Here is a 23123-nt window from a genome sequence, read left to right on the forward strand (position 1 = left end):
GGCTGTCACCGATGCTGACCGCTGCCTTTCCAGGTAGTTTCGCTCGACCTGTGTTTCGTTCTGTTTGTCTGCTGTTTGTTTGTCTGTCTGCCTGTCTGTCTGCCTGTCTGCCTGTCTGCTGTTTGTCTGGCTGTTTCTCTCTCTCTCTCTCTTTCTTTCTTTCTCTCTCTCTCTCTCTCTCTCTCTTTCTTTCTTTCTTTCTTTCTTTCTCTCTCTCTCTCTCTCTCTCTCTCTCTTTCTCTCTCTCTCTCACGAGGTATCAGCAACAATAAAGGCAAGCTACACTCGACACCTTAGAATTCGCGCGGTCCCGACGAACCCCCTTTTACTGTAGTTTAGGTTTAGGTCATTTCACCTCGTATTATATACAGTTTTTTCACCTCATATATGTTTATAGTTTATACTATGATACAGATAAGCAATCTTCGACACTCTGGTCTCTGATCGCATTTGGACATCTTAGAATTATTCTGATCCTTTCGTATCTAACATATGAATACAGTAAATTCTCTCTAATTGACGCTTAGCTTGGAAACAAAAATGGACAATTTGGGAAGAGGAGATACAATTATTCCAGCCTTGCGGCTCGTTTTTATAGTTGTTGACAATCGGTAACTATAAAAACGAGCCACAAGGATCGAATAATCGTATTTCCTCTTCCTAAATTGCCCATTTTTATGTACAAGCTGAGCGTCGATTAGGGAGAATTTACTTGCATAAATTATATTATAAAAGTATCCACAAAGATAAGAGAGCTTAGACAAATTATGTAATAACAATACTAAATTAGATACTTCTAATATAATTTTTTACGATTTTTCGAACCTGTTTGTCACGAAATATTTGTATATTATTGTGACCAAATCACGTTCCAATAGCTGTTATGGTTATAAAGTTATACAAAAACGGCATTGTATTCCTCAATCCATACCTCTGAAAATAATTATAATTATTATAAATAATTATAAAAATATTTGTTTGCACGCTTGAGATGCGTAGTTAGCTTTTCGGTAATTTTTATATGCGTTGATTGCAAAAAGATTACTCGCTTATGTATTTTACATACATATAAAATACACATTTGGAAAGTAAAAGATAGTTCGTAAAATTATATTTAAACAATATTTGTTATCAAAAAATATCAACCAAAATTGATTAAAAATTATTGCCTAACAAATGCAATAAATATCAAATTATCCAAAGTTAAGAATGATTATTTTTTAAATATTTTTAGTCAAAATTTCATTGCAATAGCTCCAATGGTATAAACAAATGTTATAAACAATTGTATATGTACTTCTATCTGCTGAATTGAGTTTCTTTTTCATTCTTAATGGAAAACGGCAATGGCTCCATCTCGTATTTATCAAGCAGCTATACACCTCTAGATAATATCCTTTATGTATCGACAGCAGATACCGACCTGCTGAATCCGTAAAGTCACATGACTATCCTAACCCCTTAAGTACGACTGCCACGCCGATGTGTGGCGTTTTCAGCAATTGTTTCGTTTATATTTTGAAAATGTAACATGATTTGTAACTTCTAGTAACGCCATTTGTATTTCGATATTTCCCTGCATCGCGTGTGAAGTAATTAGATTCTATTTTACACGTTTAATTGTTTAAATAAATGAAGAAATGTTCGCAATAATTGGCACATTCCATGTATCTTTCTCTTTTTAACATCGCTTTTGATATGCTTCCGTCCTCGGAATGCAATATCTATTTTATCTTATTTAGAAGAGTCCACAAAATATATATATATACTGTCCGAATAAAAACGGTTATTATTCTATTACGAAATAGAAAATATATGATCTTTTAAAACTGATTTTTACTACTGTAATAAATTAACATGTTACAGAAATAAGATAAAAATTGTTGTGATGATCTTATCGACAAATGCAACATTCGGTGTTGAATTGGAAGGTTCAACAACGAAGATTTCAATTTGAAAACATAAGAAACAAGTAATTGGTTAATACAAATGGACCCAGACTAAATAGGAAACTCGATTGAACAAAATCTAAGATATATATATGTATGTATATATATATATATATATATATATATATATATATATATATATATATATCTTATATATATATCTTATATCCGATATATTTAAAACTTGGACAATTTTTAAATATATCGGTTTCACTATAGCTAAAACAATTTAAACAATAAATAAATAGGACATTTAGATTTGCACTGATAAAAATATCATTCGTCATAATAACGTACAATCGCATACAATTTTAAACAATATAGAATAGAATATCGTAATTTAATCACGATCTTTTACCTCCTCCACAATACCTATTAGACTTTGATCCAACTAATTCTCACTTATTTCGAACACTATACAGGGTGTCCCAAAATGACCGTATTTCCAAGAAATGAGGGGTACCCGAGGTCATTTGAAGCAACTTTTTCCTTAGCGAAAATGCGATCCGCGGCGTTGTTTACGAGTTATTAACGAAAAACAGTGACCAATGAGAGGCAAGGGCGTGAAGTTCGAGAGCCCGCAGCACGTGGCTTTGGCAGAAGGTCGGGACGGATTCGGGCCGCATTCGAATACTTCGTAACATTGATGTTTTTAAGAAAAACGCTGTTCACCGTTACACTTTAGAACGTCTGAAGAATATTTACTAATTTTTCGGAGCCGAAATAGTAAGTGGTTTAACCCCGTGTCAGCTGTTTTAATTATTAATCGAGCCGATTACAGTGAAGATTTCTTCAGTTTTTCTCGAGTCAACGTCGCAATGTATTCCTCGCAGGAACAGTATCGTATCTTTTTGGTTTTCGTGGAGTGCGGCGGAGATACGAACGAAACAGTGCGGTCCTTAAGTGAAGAGTCTCCGAAAATCCAAAGGATTCGATATGTGAGAAAATTGCAACATAATTTTGATCACGAGGGAGTTGTGGATTGCGGCGACCGCGCAGCCGGACACTGGAAGCAGAGAAAGCAATCCTTGATTGGATGGAAGCAGATGACCCCGTAAGTCTGGCAACGAGATGAATCCGAAGGACATCCGCACATCTTTCCCGATTGTCGAAGATTAATTAAGTGGCCAATATTTTGTGACAGTGATATGAAAGTGAACTCATTGTCGAGGATTAATTAAGTGGTCAGTGCTCGGTGATAATGTTGTAAAAGTGAAATCCCTGTTTACCGTGCCGTTTCTACCCGAGGTCCCTCCGATCGCATCCCTTCCTCGGTAAGGTCATCGACCTGAGATCCACTGAACCTTGAGCGAGGTCAGTGCATCGATATCGTGAATTGTGAGCGACATTTCCAAGCAGCAAATGCATCCTCGTCGAAATGGGTAAGTTTACTATTAATCATATTCTTCACAGTTCTTAACACGTTGAATGCCACGGGGGTCACCGGTGACCGGCACTTAACTTGGCGGTGACGCCATGGGGGCCATCGGTGACCGGCGCGCCTAAATTGATAGGAATACATATAATTTCAAACAAATGTCAATGTCTAAAATTTTGTATTATTACCATCGTCGATTCAAACAGTGACCCCTGTTTTGTCCGTACGTTCGGTTAGTCGCCTAACGTACATGCGCGACCGAACTATTGTACGCTCGATTCGCGCTTCCTACGGCAAACTAATGACGTGGAAGGGTCTCTAGTAGTCTTAGAGAACTTTATTTTTTGTGTTGCACTCTCTGCGAGCGCTGGTGGAAGAATGCTCTTCCAACGCTGGAAAGTCGTGGAAGAGCACCGTGGATGGGGGTAGATTGTTTATTATTGGTCAAGGCACGAATCACCCCTTGGAGGGGGGTGTCTGCCTTGACCCTTGTTGGGGCCTGAGAGGGTTTCCCCAATGGTGGGACCTTTTTATGGCCCTTGTCTCTGGACGCAACAACCCCTGTCCCAATTAACATGTCAAGCATGGTTATATACACTGTAACTTATCTATTGCAGATAATATTTCAACATTATATGTATCGCATAAAAGAAAATCCATCGTGGCGCCACGGACAATTTCTGTAAAACCGGCGCGTGGCATTCAACGTGTTAAATAAACAGATCCATCGTGTTCTTTGACGCGATTTATTAGTGAATCAGCTTTGCGAATCGTTCGTTGAATTCTGTTTGAATAGGGAATGATTGAAACAAAAATATTTTTTCCGCGGTTTTGACGGGATTTCTTATTGTTAATCTTCGCTGTAATCTGCTCAATTAATAATTAAAACGCGGCTGTCACGGTGAAACTACTACTCTGAAAAATTAGTAAATATTCTTCAGGCATTCTAAAGCAAAGGTGAACAGCGTTTTTCTTAAAAATATCACTGTTAGCAAAAAAAAACCCTAAAGTTCACGCTCCATGACTTATTCAATACTTCGAACGCGGCTCGAATTCGTCCCGACCTTCTGCAAAGCCACGTGCTGCGTGGCAAATAACTCGTAAACAAAGCCGAGGATCGCGTTTTCGTTAAGGAAAATGTTGCTTTGAATGACCACAGGAACCCTTCATTTCTCGATATCGAATACGATTGTCGAATACGATAATTTTGGGACACCCTGTATAATTCTTTTAACACGTTATGTCACGACAGTTACTGGTGTGAAACAGACAAATAAATATGCTACGCAGTATACTTTCGTGCAATCCAATACTTACTACGATTCAGTATTCTATTATTTTTTTTTTTAGTAAACAAGGCACATATTCCATCCAACTTGAGCACATTCAATATCTCACTTATTACTTGTAGTAAACAAAATTTCAAAAGACAATGTAATTCTTAAGGTCACATTTTTAGAAATTCTAAAGTTGTTTTTTAATTTGGATTGTATATTTTTAACACAACCACGTTAGAGTTAAGGGCAAGAAAGATACAGCATAAACTACAATATCGTGATCTTCGTATAATCTGGTGTACCAAAAAAATCGATGAAAGTGATTCATTTTAACATTGTCGTTTTATCGCTAACATCAATGTATCGCCGTTGGTGGACATCATTTTGAGTATTTATTAAAATAAATTTTTGTTATCGATATTTTTATCGATTATTTTTATCGATTTATTTTGCAATCAGAGCAATTTATGTTATAAAAAGGGTGACAGAAGGTAATAGAAAATGTTAAACGTAATATTCATTAAGAGAAAGATTTGCATAGAGTTATCATCATAATTAATTATCATTAGACTGCGATTTTTGTGCATTTATGGCGAAAATAGATAAAATAAATGCAAAACTGCGACAGCTTTAATTTTACTGTTAAAATTAAGTAGTAGTAAAATTAAAGTAAAGTCTATAATTTTACTATTACAATTAAATAGTAGTAAAACTAAAGCTGTTAAGCAACTCTTACTTCTTATAAGCGATACAAAAGAATTTTATTTTACATACAGATCTGCAGTCTAATAATAAATAATTATGATGTTCCCTTCCTCTATCACCGGAGTAATTGTTTCGCGTTTCAATTTCGCCAAAAATAATCAAAGCAGACATTCGAATTATATTCGCTCTCGTGCTTAATGTTACCAAGTAGACGTTGTAATTAGCCCTTTGGAGATCAGGATTTGTGATGATGAAAAATTTAAATAATAGGAGAAATGAATAATATATCTTGATCTTTTGTTGTTATATAAATGTCATATAAATACGTGTTCGCAATTTCTGAAGTAAGATCCACGGTCCTGATATTGTCGGTATGTTAACATTTTATTTAATGGCTTAATAGGCTTTGTAATGATTCAGCTATAAAGAAAGCTCGATAATGTTCTTTCAAATAATAATTGCACAAGAGGTTGATACGCTATATTAATCCGAATAATTTGTTGGATTATAGGAGATGTTTTGTCAATCTTGAACAATTATTGAAGAACTCTCAATTGTTGGTCTGTGATTTAAAATATGTACAATATGTACATATGTATTTTCATTATTTTTCATTCCAATATTTATGGAGTATAAATATTTGAAATACTATTTTAAATAATAGATTCTTCGCAATTCAGATGAAATAGTACTTCAAGTAGGATAGAAAATTTCAGTAGATAAAATATTTTATTGCGATAATCTACAGCCAAAGCATAGAGGAAACTTCGTTTCCGTTACTCTTCTCTATTCCGCGGTACCGACCACGTGGCGACATAGAGAGAGAGAGAAAGAGAGAGAGAGAGAGAGAGAGAGAGAGCTGCGTCCAAGCAAGCATTTCCCACTTAATGCAAGTTCTTTCTTTAACTTTGTAACAGAAACCAATAATCAACAAATCACAGTTATGGAACCAATGTGATCTCGGTTCTGGTGAACCAAACGCGAAACCGGTACCAACCAAAACCGATCTAGCTTTGCAACAGTTACGAGACTTTTTCGGGTTCTTCGTAACCGTTTCAAGAACCGAAACCGACATCACAACTGGTTTCAAGCCCTGTGCGAGATTCCTCAAAGAATGACCACGATGCATTCACGCCCCCTCTTATCCAGGTATATATCGATTTTCTCACAGGTAACAGAGTAACATAGTCGAGTTACTCCTAAGAGACCAATTGCCTCGAACTAAATCGCACTCAGTTACTGATGCACCGGCAAACGGGACGCGTGGCGGTGTATGACCGCTCGAAGTTCACATAAAAAAGAATCAAACTACCCCATATCAGAGGCGGAGAGCAGCGTGTAACGTGAACGAAAGGGAGCCAAGACCTCGACGACGAATTATATACTTGTTTTCGGCAGAGGTTGCCAGTGCCGTTCGTGACGAATTTCTTCGGATCGGTGCACGACTAAAAATCTGAGAATACTGTGAAGCATAGGACACATCCAGCGTGTCGTGATTTATCGCGATAAGAGCGAGAAGATATATGGTCAGCTTCGAAATGCAGCGACCGGCTGCAGGCGAGAATTAAAGTACTTTTGGGGCGGGAGAGGATGCGGACTCGTGGCTCGTCTCGCGAATTGTTTGTTTGATCGAAACTGGCGGACGTCTCGACAAGTCGCGGGTGATCCGACAGATCCTAACATCCGGAAAGGAGGAAACGAAGGGAACAGTGAGAGAGTTACAGCACAGCGTTCCGATCAACGAAACTGAATATTGATAGCGTCTCGAGCTCTTACACGTGTGTACATCTAGATACTTGTACGTATCCACTTTATGAGCCAATCTGAATTACCGTTTCGGTCACTTTGCGAACGAGAAAAGTTGTAGGAAAAATTGTCGGATGCACGTTGCACGATAAAGAGAGGACCATTGTACGGTAACAATGAATTTTTTGCAAGCAAAGTAGTTACGAGAATTTCATCATGATTTCGTTCGTGTTTACAAATGGAATTATAGTTTTATGGAAAGGAAAACAAGGACTCGTGATTCGAGCAAGTTCATATTATTAGAGTCAGGAATTCTTCTCTTTTTGATGCAATATGTACTATTATTCTGCTAAATTGCTGTTTTATTCATTTTTCAAGTTATATGCTATAAATGCATGTTTACTTGGCAGGAGAATTTATGTTTATAAGTCTATGTAGTCACTATAGCAGAAAATGATACTAATAATATAAATGAAAAAACTGATGATCGTTTGGTATGTTAAGTAATATAATAATCTAATCTTGTGATGTTAGTGTGGTAAAACCATCAGTTTACAATACAAAGTGAGCAATTGACACGTTGAATGCCTATACATCATTTAGTTATTCACAGCAATAGTTGATAACAATTATTAATTACACAGGAGTACAGTTTTCATTTCACAGTATCATTTAATTCATTATAATATCGAAATAATACTCAGTATTCGATAGATGATATTCGAATAGCCATTTTATAGTGACCACTTTAAGACTTTATATCATTCCGATTGCTTTGATAATTATTACTTGCAATAGTATTCGACATGTTCTCACCAGAATTATAAAATTCCAGTATTGTATTAATATTAATTAATGTTAATATTAATAGTATTAATAGTATTGTATTAATATTAATTAATATTAATGTTAATAGTATTAATAGCATGTATTAATATTAATATTAATAGTATTAATAGTATGTATTAATATTAATAGTATTAATAGTATGTATTAATATTAATAGTATTAATAGTATGTATTAATATTAATATTAATAGTATTAATAGTATGTATTAATATTAATATTAATAGTATTAATAGTATGTATTAATATCAATATTAATAGTATTAATAGTATGTATTAATATCAATATTAATAGTATTAATAGTATGTATTAATATTAATAGTATTAATAGTATGTATTAATATTAATAGTATTAATAGTATGTATTAATATTAATAGTATTAGTAGTATGTATTAATATTAATAGTATTAATAGTATGTATTAATATTAATAGTCAATATTTTTATAATACTAACTAAATCGGTCTTATGATAAAAATATGTTTTTCTCATTCATAACCATGAAACAGTTCGAGCGACTTAGGATTTCGCTATTTCATTAAAACTATAAGATCATCTTGAAAGCTACCTCAGCCGTAGAAAATTATTATTGATACAATAGCCCTCATTTTACCGTACAATTGTTATCAAACAATTTCTCCTTTGCTTTCTATTGTTTGGAAAAATTTCGAAGTAATAATTCTTAGCGTACAAATATATGTATTTGAATACTTGACCTATTAATTATGAAACATGAATATTCAAGTTATTCCTTTCAAAGAAACGGTTACCGTCGTGTAATGTAAACGGTACGCTACTTGCATCGTTTAAAGTATAGTATAGTAAACTCAAATAGAAATAAATATCCTAATCATGAACGGAGAGAACTGTCAAGCTATCTGACCATTTTTAGTTCCTGTGTTGTAATTTGGGTTAGTCTTACCGTTAGCAAGTATCAAATTTAGAGCAAATAATTTCCAATATAAATAGATATATTTACAAAAAAAAGTGGAAATATTTTTTCTTAAATATGACAGTCAGAAACGACAATTAACACGATTCAAAGATTGCAGTTTATATGAATGAAGCGGTTGAAAATTTGAAATCCAGTACCGACTAACTGCTTGACGAATATATTTATATGATAAAATAATTAATAAAGTATTTATACGGGGTGTTGTATAAACAGATGGTACAATCGATAGGGGCGATTCTATGTAAAAAAAATAAGACGAAAATTTTGAATAGCAATTTTCAATTTGGAGGATCATTTTCGAGAAACATGACATGAAAATTATGATTCTACTTCTTATAATGCTAGCACACATGGATCTTTGTTTATGTATCATAATTTCCGGTTGTATCGCCCTATATATTAGCATAAGAGGCTTCTATTAAAAGATATTTACAAACGACGCCAGTCAAATTATTCCTCGATACAATCGAGTTTGTTCGTCGTCGAGTCGCATTTTCTTCAGAAATAAATTGTATTTTGTAATCATATTCAGAACCAATTTGTAATTTCCAATAAATTTTATAGTTACAAAACTATGGACTAAAAATTTCGAAACTGTAACTATTTTTTTACACATGGCTATGTAAATTCAGTATGCCCAGGATGTTACATCTAACATTGGCATTGAAAATACTTCACTTATTACTGATAATAGGAAAATTACCGGAGTGAAACGTGATTAAGTTTGAAAGAGCGAATATAAATGGCGAAGGAAAATGTTTTTAAACGAGATTGCATATGTTTGGTAACGTCACGTAATAGTCAAAATCAGGATGAATGCAACAACCCCTAATACCCCTCGAATACTAAAAATAAATTGAGATAGGTACATTTGATTAGAAGTAATTACAATAGAAAAATCGTAAAAGAAGATTGATATTTTAGCTAAAAATGATAACCATTACCACCGATATATTATTCTAAAATCAATTTTCTTGATCGATTTCTCCATTTTCACTATTTTGGGAATTAAGATCAACTCAAGATCGTCACATTGTAAGTCGCTAAATTCGTCCTTGCATCGGCAACAAAGTGGTATTAAAAGAAAAGATCAATTAACTTTCAAAAAACGAAAGATCACCTTGATATTTCAGAAAAAAACGAAATACTATAAAAAATCACTCAAAACAGCTACGTAATTCAATGAGGAAGTTTTCGATATATCTAATAGATACCGAATTATTCTAGGTAACAGTTTTTACTGTCTCACCCTGTGTTATAATGTGTTTGCTATTTTAAACCTAATGATGTTTTCCTATATCATTTTTTCCTATTATTAATAGTAAGTAAGATATTTAAAGGTTATATTTAATTTTCGCGAAATTGTATATTGAGGCAAATTCATTGAATTACCTGTAAAAATAAGAGATTTATTTAGAAAATAACTTTTTACCCAGCACATAATAAGATACACATTTACCGCCCCAAAATATTGACAAGAATTAAAATAAAAAGAACAGCATTTACCCAGTGCTATGCGATTACCCCTGATTATCTTCTCAGATTCCCTAGAAAATATTAAAAGAATCTCAAACGAACAATAACGATATAGACATACAATTGCTAGATAGTTGAATTGAAAGATTTACACTGCGGACCACATTTAGACTGCGGACCTTTATGGAAATATTTGTTTTCGTGGGTCGCTTTACAAAGATTCGAATTAAAGAAAAAAATTCCCTCGACATCTAAAAGATTACTCATTGTAAGGAGAAAATCGGAATTTTGTAAGACCTTGTTAATTTATATATTTATATATATAATATATATATATTTATTATATTATATATTATATTATATATTATTATATATATTATATATATATATTTATTATATTATATTATATATTATTATTATATATATTATATTTTTATATATATATATATATATTTACATATATTATTAATTTATATATTAATTTATATATTTTCGTGGCACATTCAACATGTCATAAAAGCATAAAAATCCGCAGTCTATTTATGACGGTCGACAAGTTGCTTTAAAAATTCCAGTGTGACGTGTAATTCGTCTGTAATATAGATCTAGTCCAGAAGTGTTGAAATACTTATGGAGGATAGTGTGCATACGCACGTATTGAGACACGGTCGGATTGGATTTCTAGAGCAGGCGGGCAGACTCGCACGAATCCTTGAATTCGCGGAATCGTACGTAATGGCACGTTAAAGGCGCGTACGTTCGATTGGCGGTACGCCAACAACATGGTTTTCGATCCGATCGCCGAAGAAGAAAAGAAACGCTTCTTTGGACAGAGTTATGGCGCTCATCTGCCCGGGTAAGGACAAGGCTCGCTCGCGGGCAACGCATAGCGGGCTAAAATCGTTAAAACGTGGATTTAATATAATATAATAATATAATAATAATATATTAATATTATAATATAATAATAATATATTAATATTATAATATAATAGTAATATATTAATATTATAATATAATAATAATATATTAATATTATAATATATTCGCTATTCATTACGCAATAAAACTATTTTATACGTTTTCAGACTTGTAGAATCCTATCCTAATGACGATTTTATAAACAAAATAATTTTATAAACAATTTTAAGTACTCGATAAAAACGTTCGAAATATACAACATATATTAGCATCTCTCTCTCTCTCTCTCTCTCTCTCTCTCTGATAAATCTTCACCACTGGAATCGGTTTCACCGTAGTTCGATTCAAAAAACGATTCAAACTCGAGTAATCGGATAAAAATTCTGTTATACCGCGCACACCTCTAATATTTTACGTATATTGTCGCCTGTTGCATATATTTCTTCTTCTCTCTATTTCATTTTCTATTTCAATTCATTTTATGCATTTCCCTTTCCTTTTTCTCCTTCACTATCTTTATACCATCTTATTTGTACCTTCGTCGAAAATCCGTGTACAGTAAATCTACAACAATAATAACAAACGTAATAACAATAAAATTATGTTTGCCCAACATTCGTGTTTCGACAATTTTAGCCCGCTGTGTAGCAGCTTCGCATTTTCTCGTTGGCCCGCGTTAAAAGGACTAATCGGATTAGCAGGCATTATATCATCCCCGGTTAATTGTCTCGAGTATACACGCGATAACCATTGGGCAAATTCCTTCGCGAGCAACGCGAAGCAAAATTTCAACGAAACACCGGTAACTGGTACCGGTCCTGACACCAAAACGTTTCGTCCGGCGATTTAGCTGCGCGTCCTCTGCTCACCCGCGGCGGCGGCTCCGGTCGATCGACGGTTTTGCGTGCGTGTTGATCCATTCGAAGCAGAAACTTCTGCATCAAGGTAACGTACGTTCCCGAGATAACGATGCGCTCGTTTCAAACGCGAATCGCTCGGATAGAAAAATCGAAGTGTGCCATTATCGCAGCCCCCAAAAAGGGAATTAATGGCGCGCCACGCGATCGCAAACGGGATCGATTTCATCTCGACGAAGGTCGTTTCGCGCGAGTACCGCGGATCGAGAGAAGGATTCCGCTCGATCCGGACGACGGGGCCGTCGTCGTCGGCCAATGACGGACGCGTCACGTCGCTGATCGTCACGGCATCACGTTTCGATTTATTAGGTCACCGTCACCGGTAGTCCGCGTTTACGGCTCTGTCGAGCGCATTGTTTTAGAAAGCGGCCGTTCCTTGCGATCGAGCAAAATTCGAGCGCTCGCTGCCGGACGAAATGTAATCGTGATCGTTGAAGTTCTGCAACCACGACAAGTGCTATCTCTACCTCTCGTAAGCAATTCATTTTCAAATGTGTATGAGAAAAGTGTCGGCACTTTTCTTATTTATGATAGATAACGGAGATTCGTGCAGTAACAGGTTGGTACAGTCAAGATTATTTTCAAGGGTCTTCAACATACATTGGTTATGTATATTGTTAATATAGCTTTGCAGCAATGTCGATTTGTACGATAACGGTACATTTGGGATAGTCACGTTGCAAGCAAAACGATTCAAAATTCGTTTCCACGTGTCAGAATTATATGCAATGATGTTGTCTCACGGTATGATTTGGAATATAATGTAAATTTTATGTTAGATAGAAAATAAATCATTATTTTCAAATATATAATCATTATTTTTTAATCAAAATAAATGAATTGAAACATACAATCATTATTTTTGAATGAAAATTAATAAATTATTTTCGGATATATAATCATTATTTTTAAATCAAAATGAATAAATTATTTTTAATATTATTATTATAATTAATTATTATTTTTAATAATTATTTATTTAATTATTTATTATTATTATTTATATTATATTATTATTATTACATTATTATATTATTTATTTAATTATTTAATTATTATTTATAATTATTTAAATTATTATTAAATATTGACAAAAGGATCCCCAGCTCCAATGATCTAGGACAGGGCTCGGAATTAACACAGCACGTAACACTATGATTGCGAGGGCTACGGCTCCTGACTCCCATCGCGCGTCTTGCTCGCCGTGGTCGTCTCTTTCGACTCGGAGCACGTCGGGCATATATGCCTGCTGCTTTATATGGGCGTGGGCAGTATTTAGGCGATCACTGGGGCGCGAGACGCGCGATGAGAGTCAGGAGGCGTAGCCCTCGCGATCCTCGTGTTGCGTGCTGGTTAATTCCGAGCCCTGGATTATGAAACGAAAACGAACGAATTTGTTCAACTAAATAGCTAGAACAATCAATAACAAAGCGTAAAAACGATACATTAGTACAAACTGTAAATTGGTTCACCATTCGGTAGTTACGCTACGAACGTGGAAAATAATTCAATATTTTTGTATAAAATTATAATTTCTCGGGATGTTGAATTTGAGATATTGAATATTCAGCATGCTCGGCCATTGTAAACAAACATAAAAGAAAGACGAGAGATTTTCTGAAAATTCCTACGATTTATACCATGCATTATTTCAATCATCAAAGTCTAATACGAAGTCCAATACTGGACATCGATGCTTGAAATAATGCAGTGTAGTATACAGTACATCTTGTAGTGTATTAAAAATAACATTTGTGTAACTTATGATTATTAATACATTAATAGCCATATAGCATAAGTCACTTTCTCAGAAGGAAGTGGTATCATAATTCAATGCAATAATGACACTTCATTATTCGTTCCGTTACTGTTTGTTTATTATTGAAAAAATATAGATTTCATTTTAAATTATAATGGCATAATTACTACTCCTTCGTTTTATCTTGTTACAATAAACTTACATTTTGTATTTAATTTTTTGTACAATATTACACTATGAACTCCAATTTTTACGATAGTTAAAAAGGGACTTGATTCAGTTGTCAACTAAGGAGCTCGTACATTACCTTGTGTTATTTTACCTCAATGCTTTAATACTCGTTTTAAATTGCTAAATAAATTGATTTACTCGTGTATATATTACAGTAAAAATTGCATAAAATCTGAATATATGCAGTCGTGTTATTTTCATAAATAAACAAATGCAGGTATCAGTCGATACCTGCCATCTTCGATAGATGTTGTTATTGAAAAAAAAGAAGCTTTAAACTAAAGCCTAAACTTAAAGCTTTAACTATGAATCATACATTTCTAAATAACACACAATCACACAATCGTCGATAGTTAATATGTTAATTACTTCGGTCAAATACTATACACATTTCATATACCGTAAAGTCGAATACTTTCATGAATTGCGCTGTTTTGTTGTCGCTCTGCATAAAAGTACTCAGTCTTAAAGTTGATTTGTCATAGCAAAATAGACGGTCGTTCGATGTTTATCGTATCTATTTTGTTGATTTAGCTACACCGGACATTGTCCTACTCTCAAGTTTCAAGTCGGAAAACGCTTTGGAGCGAGTACGGAGGAAATCATGAAGGTTGGTGGAATAAAGACGATGATCTCCTTTCGAAGAGATGTTCGTATTGTTTCTATACGCGTATGTTGCGATTCACGTAGGAACTGCTCGAAAAAAAGATCCTCAAGACCGGCCCTTATAGGCCGAATTCAGGAAGGATGGAGCCGAACGGAATGATTCTATGCGAGAAGGACGACATCCGGAGAGATTGGAAAAATGAGGCGCACCTCTTCAAAGCACCTCCGTACATATTGGGATACACGGGTAAACCATTCAAACAGCTCGAATGGTTTAAGGGAGTATGCCCACTCAGAGATAACAAAAATCATAGTTTCATCTCATTCTCTTGTTTTATTTAGGTATTAAGTCTTTTAGAACACAAAAATAAGCAACATTCCTAAGCAGTTGTTAATGTCAAATCCAGTAAAATTGATGAGGCCGTAAGAGTTTGAGACAGAGATCGATTCTGACTGAAACAGTTATTAAAAAGCTGAACTTCCTACACTATTATTATAGGTAGACTGCGGATCTTTATGCAAAATCAAAATTTAATGTACTAATAACAAGGGATAGGAGTTCCGTGATAAAATACACGTCTTCTTTTGATAGATTTGATAAGTTTAAATTATTGTAATAGTTGTGTGAAAGTCTCTTTAAACATTTTCGTTGTTTCGTATATGATCTATTAATTTTGTTCGTAAATGCATAAAATTCACAGTCGAACCATCGGTTATAAAACATCCTGTATGAACATGTAAAGACCGTTCCATGCCAAGCGATCATGCTTTACATCAACGCTCGAAATTATCGAGCATGCAACATCCAAATCACGAGGGCTACACCTCCTGACTTCTGCGCGTCTCGTTCCTCGTGGTCGCTTAAATACTCGGACAAAGTATTTTATACTCAGACACATACTGTAATAAAACTATTTAGTTATTTTTAATTTTAACGAAAACCGCAACAGTTTGTAGAAGACAATTGATATTACAAAAGGATTTTTAATTCATTCATTGTTCAAACTCTCCGAGTTAAAAGTGTCAAAATTGTAGCGTTAATTAAGTCTTACAGTTTCATATGTCTTTGATTCATCCCGACGTAATTGACGACGATAAAAAAAAATAGAACGAAAGTGAAGAACATTTTTTTATTTGAGGTTTTGCCCTTTTTAACTATGATAGTGCGAAGTGAATTAGTTGAAAATTATCGAAATTATTTTTAAAAATCTCATTTTGAAAAAATACGCGTTAAAGATTTACTTCATGATTTTTATTATGTGAGATGAAAACAATTAAAATATACAGCTTTTCTCTCTCTCTCTTTCAGCTCAACCCCAGCTTTTTCACTCCCACCACCTTTTCTATGTACTGTCATGACGCCAAAATGCATTATTTCCACACCACTCGTCAAATCATTTTTATCATTTCGCGAAATTTTTGTACTAGCAGCCATTAAAACTACTAAGATCTTTATAAAGATTTTCCACGCTTTGTATTCGTACTTATCCAGCTTATTAGATTAGACAGTTCACTATAAAAAAATATTACTCTCAACTATAGCACGTAAACTTTAACTTAACTCTGAAGATTTATAATAATCCATATCCATTTAATAAAACTTTAATTGCAAATTTAACTAGATAATTAGTTTTCTCAAGAGGTGATTAATTTTTTAGATCTATATTTTCCGCAAATTATTTCATATCTACGAAAACTTATAGATGCAGTAAATTCTCTCCAATTGTTCCTCAGCTTGTAAACAAAAATGAACAATTTAGGAAGAGGAGATACGATTATTTGAGTCCCACAGCTCGTTTCTATAGTTGCCGATTGTCAACAACTATAAAAACAAGCCGCAAGGCTCGAATAATCGTATCTCATCTTCCCAAATTGTCCATTTTTGTTTACAAGCTGAGGAACAATTGGAGAGAATTTACTGTATATATTATAGACCAATATAATAAATTCATATACTATGAAGATTTTTATTTTGTACTTCCAAAGAAGTTGTTGAAGTTGCAAATTAATAATCTAGGAAGATCGGGAAGTTAGTGATGCAATCTACAAAAAGTTAGAAAATTAGATGTATGTTTAATTATATACGTAACAAAAAATATATAAAACTAATAGCTTAAGAAATTTTTTAAAGAAATCGAATTTGTGATTTTAACAATCTTTCCTAGCACGAAGAGTTTTTGTAATAATATAGAAAATATTCTTTTTGTCGCCAACTTTTAGAAGTACTTCCACTCTAAATATGGATAACTGGGTCAACTTGTTTCAAATGTTGTAGTCTTATTTCAGATTTAGAAAAGAATGTATTGTTCAACAGAATTTCCTTTTGCCTCGCAATAGATTTTGTGTACACGCGAAAACGAACGCTTTTTAAACCGGTCATAAATTCCTTACCATTCATCTGTTAGCATGTTGTACATTCATTTGTTCATGTTAAAAAGATTATTACAAAATTATTACAAAAACTTACAAAATAAAATTTATTGGTATTCATACAAAAGTTCTAGAAAATGCACGCTTCTTGTATTTTGCTGAATGGGCATATCCTATTAAACAATTTCTTGATTCTGCTCGTTCCCATTCGAAGTTGCATCGTTGCACGGACACATTAAGATATCTTGAATCGTTCAATTATAGGATATATTCCTGGATTTAATAGCAGGTATGGCCTGTCGTTTATGAGAGCTGTGGAAGAAGGCGGTAAGGAATGGCGTGAGAATCAAAGTAAACTAAGAGCACGCAGGGATCTTACAAAAGCGCGCGCTGAGAGACGCGATTCAAGAAACCTCATGTCTAGAGCGAGGGAGGACAACATCGCCGCCCTCAACGAAGTCGATCATGCTCACGATCAAAATCTAGTCACGTTCAGTATGTTTCTTGCAACCTATTTCGTGACTGTTTCGATTAAAGCTGTAAGAGTTTGAATTGATCAAACAGATCGAACGTTAAGTTGTACTGAACGTAATGAATTATAGATGTGCAACATTCTTAACTCAATGAGTATATTAAAAAATATCATTAATTCATATTCATACATGTTTTTATCTCACAAGGAACTTAGAACAGACAAACTCGATAAGGTCATTTAGATTTGGGAATACAGCTAGATTAATTTGATCAACATTCGTTACAGTGTATATGCATCTGAAGTAATAAAAAAAATCTAGTAAGATCGCACTGTACTATCTAAAATTGATAAATTGCAAATCAACACTTGATCAATTCAAAATTCAAACTGTTTCGAAGTTCACGCTTTATTTACAGCTTTAGTCTCGATTGACAATCAACACTGTGCGAACCTAACTAATCATGATACTCTTTGCAGGTTACGAAATTTCTCCCGAAAGACCACCAATCGTTGGCTACACAGGTCATATACCAGGAGCGAAAGGAGAGGTAGCGCTTTCCAAAAGATACGCTCAAGCAGCGAGAAAGGGGCTCGAATTGATCCGAAAAGAACGCGAAGAGAGGAGAGCCAAATTACTAAATGCGAATGGTTCATTAAACGTTTTCGATTCTGGTCAAGTTTATCAATCCGAACGAACGCCAGTGTAGATTTCTCGTGATCGATAAACTGAACAACAACTGACAATCTGTTTCTGTGAACAAGGAAAACGTACGTTCAAGATGTTTCCAAAATTTGTTTCCACGTTATCACGTGATCACGTCTAAAGTTCAATGGAACACAATTATTCCATGTAGGATTTCTTAAAAATATTTTCCGAGTGGAAATGTTTTTGAAGAACTGTCTCGAAGAATCATATCCGCTATTTTTGCTTTGGAGCGAAGTGAAATTTAGCGAATTTCTCTGATATCTATTGGATTTCCGAAGTAACATCAGCACAATAATTCAATGTGAATTCTGAAGCATAGCTTCGTTCAATTCGATATGTTTCGATAATTCTGCTCGAAGAATGTCAAATTCTATAAAAATACGTAAAACTATAATAAAAAGAGTATATATTTAATAATATACCATCTCTATTCTCCGTAGCATTTAAACTTCTTTCTTCTCTGGCAATCTGCCCAATCTTTCTACTTCCATTTGTACAGCCATTTTCCAATATTCCGTGGTTAAAGTATTCGATCCATGCGACAAAGACAACAATCTGGCCAGTATCATCAATGAGTGTAAGTGATCGATGCTCACATTTTTATGCGTTTGTCTCATTTTCACGAAATCGTCCTGAACTTCCTTGAAGAATGACAGAAAACAATTAAAGGTATTAGAAGTAATGTGCAAGACTATCGTGTATAAAAAGATAGCAGACAACTATTACCTTTACAATCTCTTCGTCAAATTCGAACTTGGCGCTTTTGATAATTTTTAAATATTGGCGGATATCCGCCAGTCGGTTTTCATCTTTTAAATATTGTTCCGCAATTTCTATGACATGAGGATAAACGTCCTTTGATTCCGCGTCTACTTTTAACGCCACTTGATTCTGGCACTAAAGCAAGCGTGCATATTATTTGAATCTGGTGCTTTATAAACACAGTTGAAATACATAACTCTATTCTTGTTCAACTTTCTTACGCACAGGAATAAATGACTTGGCCTCCGATAATATTAAAACCGGAATGTCTGTCTCATATTCCATCTTATAAAATTTAAAGTCGTACGTCACTTTCTGGAAATTAATTAAATCACAGATCACATTATAGTTTTCCCGGCCGGCCGGTGACACTTGACCTGTGGTTAATCCTGTTTCATCTATTACAAGATGAGTATTATCACTAAGTTGAAACAGCCCGCTGGTCAACCTATTACAATCGTAGTCTTTTCTGTAAGCAATACAAAACAAAAATGTATGTACACAATACGACTTATACTCGACCAACTAAAAAAGATTTTTTCCAATACATTACATTTACTTACTTCGGCGATAACGCTAAATCATTTAAATTTTCCAAAGTTATTTCCAATAAGTGACTTTTCTCTACGAACATCGTTAAAAATCTATACAAATCTTTCGCAAATGTACTATATTTACCAATCGAAAAATGTGTTAAATTTAACGGATATGTTCCAAGACAAAAATAATCTCTTCTCATGTATCTAAAAAGGAATGACCACTCGGTAATATTGTTTAATTGCTTCATGGTAAACCGATAACCTTTTTCCATCTATGTAAGTCGTCATCATTTCAGAGGACTGCAGTTATACATTTTTTCTTTAATCTATAAGACTTATTGATATTTTATAATTAATTTTTTAGATAAAAGACATTATTGCATTAAATTTAATGTAATTTTCCTATAATTGAAAATTCGCAAGAACAGTTTGTTTCCACAGAAAAAAATTACAAAATTCAAAGATTCACATTTCATAAATAAGTTCAAAATCAGCAAAAGTTCCTCCTGAGGACAAGATCTTACATATCGACGTTAAAAAATAATCGATTTAATATGTACTTATTATTATATGATTTTGCACAAACATCTATCTATAAATACCTACATTGACGAAAGTAAATGACAAATTAAATAATCGGCAGCTAAGTGATCTCCGAAAAGTAGTTGACTTAACACTAAATGGAGATTACTGCGTATAAGTTTTGCTTTGGACATAATGTCTGGAGCTCTTTCAATTTCTGCTTCCAAAGGCTGAATTAACTTTACAGCATGTAACCGAGGAACTAGAGATGTAGGTGGATGATGTACATTCAATTCAGCTTCTGTCATTGTCTCATCCATATTGCAAGTACTTAGAAGTGGATCTAAAGATACAAAACCTATTACTTCAATAATTTGATTCAACTTCATAGCTGCATCTTCATATATCTGTAAATAAACATGTATAAGATTATTACAAAAGCCTTTCTATGAACTGTGCAAATGGTTACAGTTCTACTATTTTTCAAATAACAGGAAAGAATGTATTACAACCTTAACAATACAGGCTATACCATCATCCACTGGAATTGGCAAATTTAGTAGATATTCTTTTGAGACTAAAGTTTGTCTATTCTCATTGTGTTCTAGAGTATCCATTTTTTTACTTTCTTCATCTAATGAAACTTTATCCTTTTTACAAACTGGTTCAGAACAATCCATGGCTTCATGATCATTTTGTTCAAAACTTCTTTTAAAAGTCATAGCTGTACTTGAGTTCTTACAGTATGGTTTCTTAAACTTTTCCTTTACCCATTCATTCAAACCAGGTGTCGATATAATAACACAAGTATGTCTTTCAGCACTACAGTTTTTTTCAGACTCGAACAATATCTCTTCATGTGTCTATTGAAAGCATAAATTAAATAAAGTTTTAGTTAAAACAATAATATTAAAAAATGCAATAATTACGAAAAATACATTGGATAAATAGAGCACTGTTGGTAGTATTATACATGAGATAAACTGTTCTTCTAGTATCTCACACCTGTAACTACCATTTATATTTACTATAAGCCCTAACATTGATCCAAAATGTCCATAGAATTGAGACAAGGATCATTAACTGTGTAAAGGGCTATAAAAAGAATATTGTCTGTATAAATACCATGCATCTAGCGAAGTCTGCATACATTCCACTTCTAGTTTCATGTAAACCAGATCGAGTATTTCTAACTTCATATCGTTGAAAATAATATTCAGGATTATGCATATCCTGAATCATCCCTCGAAATCTGACCAACTGTCGGTCCCTAAAATAATGTAGTGGTACATAATTTAGGGAAGGAATTTCCTTCACAACATCAGGATTATTTAGAATCTTGTTACACGTTGTTCTGTTAGCAATGAAGTGTTCAGGTGTCCAATCCAATATTTTAAGTGATGCTAAAAGAAAATTATTTTTCTATGATCATATCTCAATTGTATTAAATTAAAACTACTCTATTAATTCATTTTTCACAGTTATTAATTAAAAGGTTTACTTACAAGTCATGGTAGCCACGCGTAGTTATTTAACAACCGCAAATAACCTTAAATATGGAAGTTTACAAAAGCGCGCGAAAATTGTTTAATTGAGAAGATTACAGACGGACAATTTCATAAAAGTAAAAGCTAAAAGCCCTCTCCTCTTATAAAAAGCCTATAACATAGATTTACAATTTTTACAGATGTCTCACACAATATAATTTTCTGTCTGCTGTCCTGAATTGTCCACACTGCTGGCTGACGCTGACGATTTAGTAATGCACAGACGCAGACTTAGGATACAGATGCATACAGCATTGCATCTTATGGACTTTTCTGCTCAGTTTCGCCATAGAACAGCGATGTAAGATTTTAGGATTTCCGATCTCAGCGCCGTCTGTGGTGAAGTGCCGTCTATAATAAAAATTTGGTCGAAATTTTTTCATTTTAATCGGAACTTAGAGCATATGTATCTAGAAGCAGCATTTGCTACTTCTGAACATGTACGAAATTTTTACACAGAAAGGGACTGTGATATGGTGACTGGATACGGATTAACTGTTGTTTGCCCCCTCTCATTTTTCTCAGTGTGTACTTTTTAAAGTTTAGGCCCGGTCCCGTGGCCACTAGTCGTTATATGTATATACCTGCTTATTATGTACATATTAACGTAGAGTAGAGATTACATGACGGTTATACTACTCCGCTCGGTTCCAGGCGTCATTTGTATAGTTTGATTTCTTTTTACAGTTATTACACGTACGTGCATTTTTTCGAATAGAATAAATAAAAAATCAATCAATAAAAATTATATACTTAAGAAATGATGTGTTCGTTATTTTACCTAATTATTTTACCGAATAATGTACTCACTGTTTTATTAAAGTATAAGAATTACAATCAATAATAGATATCTTCATCAGTAAAATATAACAAATGATATTATTACTATTGTGTATAACTTATTTGAAAAATCTTTCCCATATTAAATTGAAATAAATAATAATAAATAAATGAAATTATATATAAGAAGAATGTTAGGGCCGTACGAATATATCGCACGGTGCGCAGATTGAAAGTTGCTTTTCCAGATGCTGCGCCTCCAACGACAACTTAATGGCGGTGGAGTTGATTTGTAAAAAAAGCTCGAACTGTGTCGTAATGTAAAACAACGTAGTTTATTTACAGAAGGTCCAGGTTTACAATTGTGTGAGAGTACTTGAATTATTTTAATATTAAAAATTAATATAATTAATAAATTTGTTCGGCCCATTTTTTAAGCCTGATTGGTTTCACCCCCAACCTGCCCCCACTTCCGAAGACGTTGCTCTAGGGCCTTGAGAAAAGGGCAAGTCGACGGAAGGCAGTTGGAGACCACCTTGGGTCTCCGGCTAAAGTGCAGTAATAAAAAAAACTATTTACCTTTATTAACCGGTAAAGTAAACGGTATAAAAAGGTAGTTATAGCGGGTCGGTTTATTTTATTGGTCTGTCAGAC

At 33.8% G+C, this 23123-nt stretch overlaps 2 protein-coding genes across 8 annotated transcripts; one reads left to right on the forward strand and one right to left on the reverse strand.

Moving 5' to 3' along the window:
• The first annotated feature begins 2670 nt into the window (after positions 1 to 2670).
• Ip6k (Inositol hexakisphosphate kinase) lies at positions 2671 to 18738 on the forward strand. Of its 6 annotated transcripts, XM_033469805.2 has the most exons (6): positions 6224 to 7107; positions 10938 to 11190; positions 14697 to 14772; positions 14853 to 15015; positions 17403 to 17633; positions 18091 to 18738. In XM_033469805.2, exons 2-6 carry the CDS (start codon positions 11117 to 11119, stop codon positions 18318 to 18320), a joined length of 774 nt encoding a protein of 257 aa, XP_033325696.2. In that variant the 5' UTR covers positions 6224 to 7107; positions 10938 to 11116; the 3' UTR covers positions 18321 to 18738. The 6 variants fall into 6 exon arrangements, with proteins under 6 accessions (XP_033325698.2, XP_033325696.2, XP_076381012.1 ...); XM_033469807.2 differs by lacking the exons at positions 6224 to 7107; positions 10938 to 11190 and adding an exon at positions 2671 to 3331; XM_076524897.1 differs by lacking the exon at positions 10938 to 11190 and having other exon boundaries at positions 6246 to 7107.
• LOC117228344 (mini-chromosome maintenance complex-binding protein) lies at positions 16822 to 22354 on the reverse strand. 2 transcript variants are annotated; one of them, XM_033484045.2, is made up of 10 exons: positions 21839 to 22326; positions 21648 to 21691; positions 21268 to 21545; positions 20655 to 21005; positions 20227 to 20549; positions 19645 to 19824; positions 19307 to 19550; positions 19046 to 19216; positions 18742 to 18960; positions 16822 to 17450 (listed from the first exon to the last, which is right to left on the reverse strand). In XM_033484045.2, exons 2-9 carry the CDS (start codon positions 21652 to 21654, stop codon positions 18763 to 18765), a joined length of 1752 nt encoding a protein of 583 aa, XP_033339936.2. In that variant the 5' UTR covers positions 21655 to 21691; positions 21839 to 22326; the 3' UTR covers positions 16822 to 17450; positions 18742 to 18762. The 2 variants fall into 2 exon arrangements, with proteins under 2 accessions (XP_033339936.2, XP_033325695.2); XM_033469804.2 differs by lacking the exon at positions 16822 to 17450 and having other exon boundaries at positions 18799 to 18956; positions 21648 to 22354.
• Between the last annotated feature and the right edge of the window lie 769 nt (positions 22355 to 23123).

This window comes from Megalopta genalis, chromosome 10, assembly GCF_051020955.1.
Source record: "Megalopta genalis isolate 19385.01 chromosome 10, iyMegGena1_principal, whole genome shotgun sequence".
Lineage (NCBI taxonomy): Eukaryota > Metazoa > Arthropoda > Insecta > Hymenoptera > Halictidae > Megalopta > Megalopta genalis.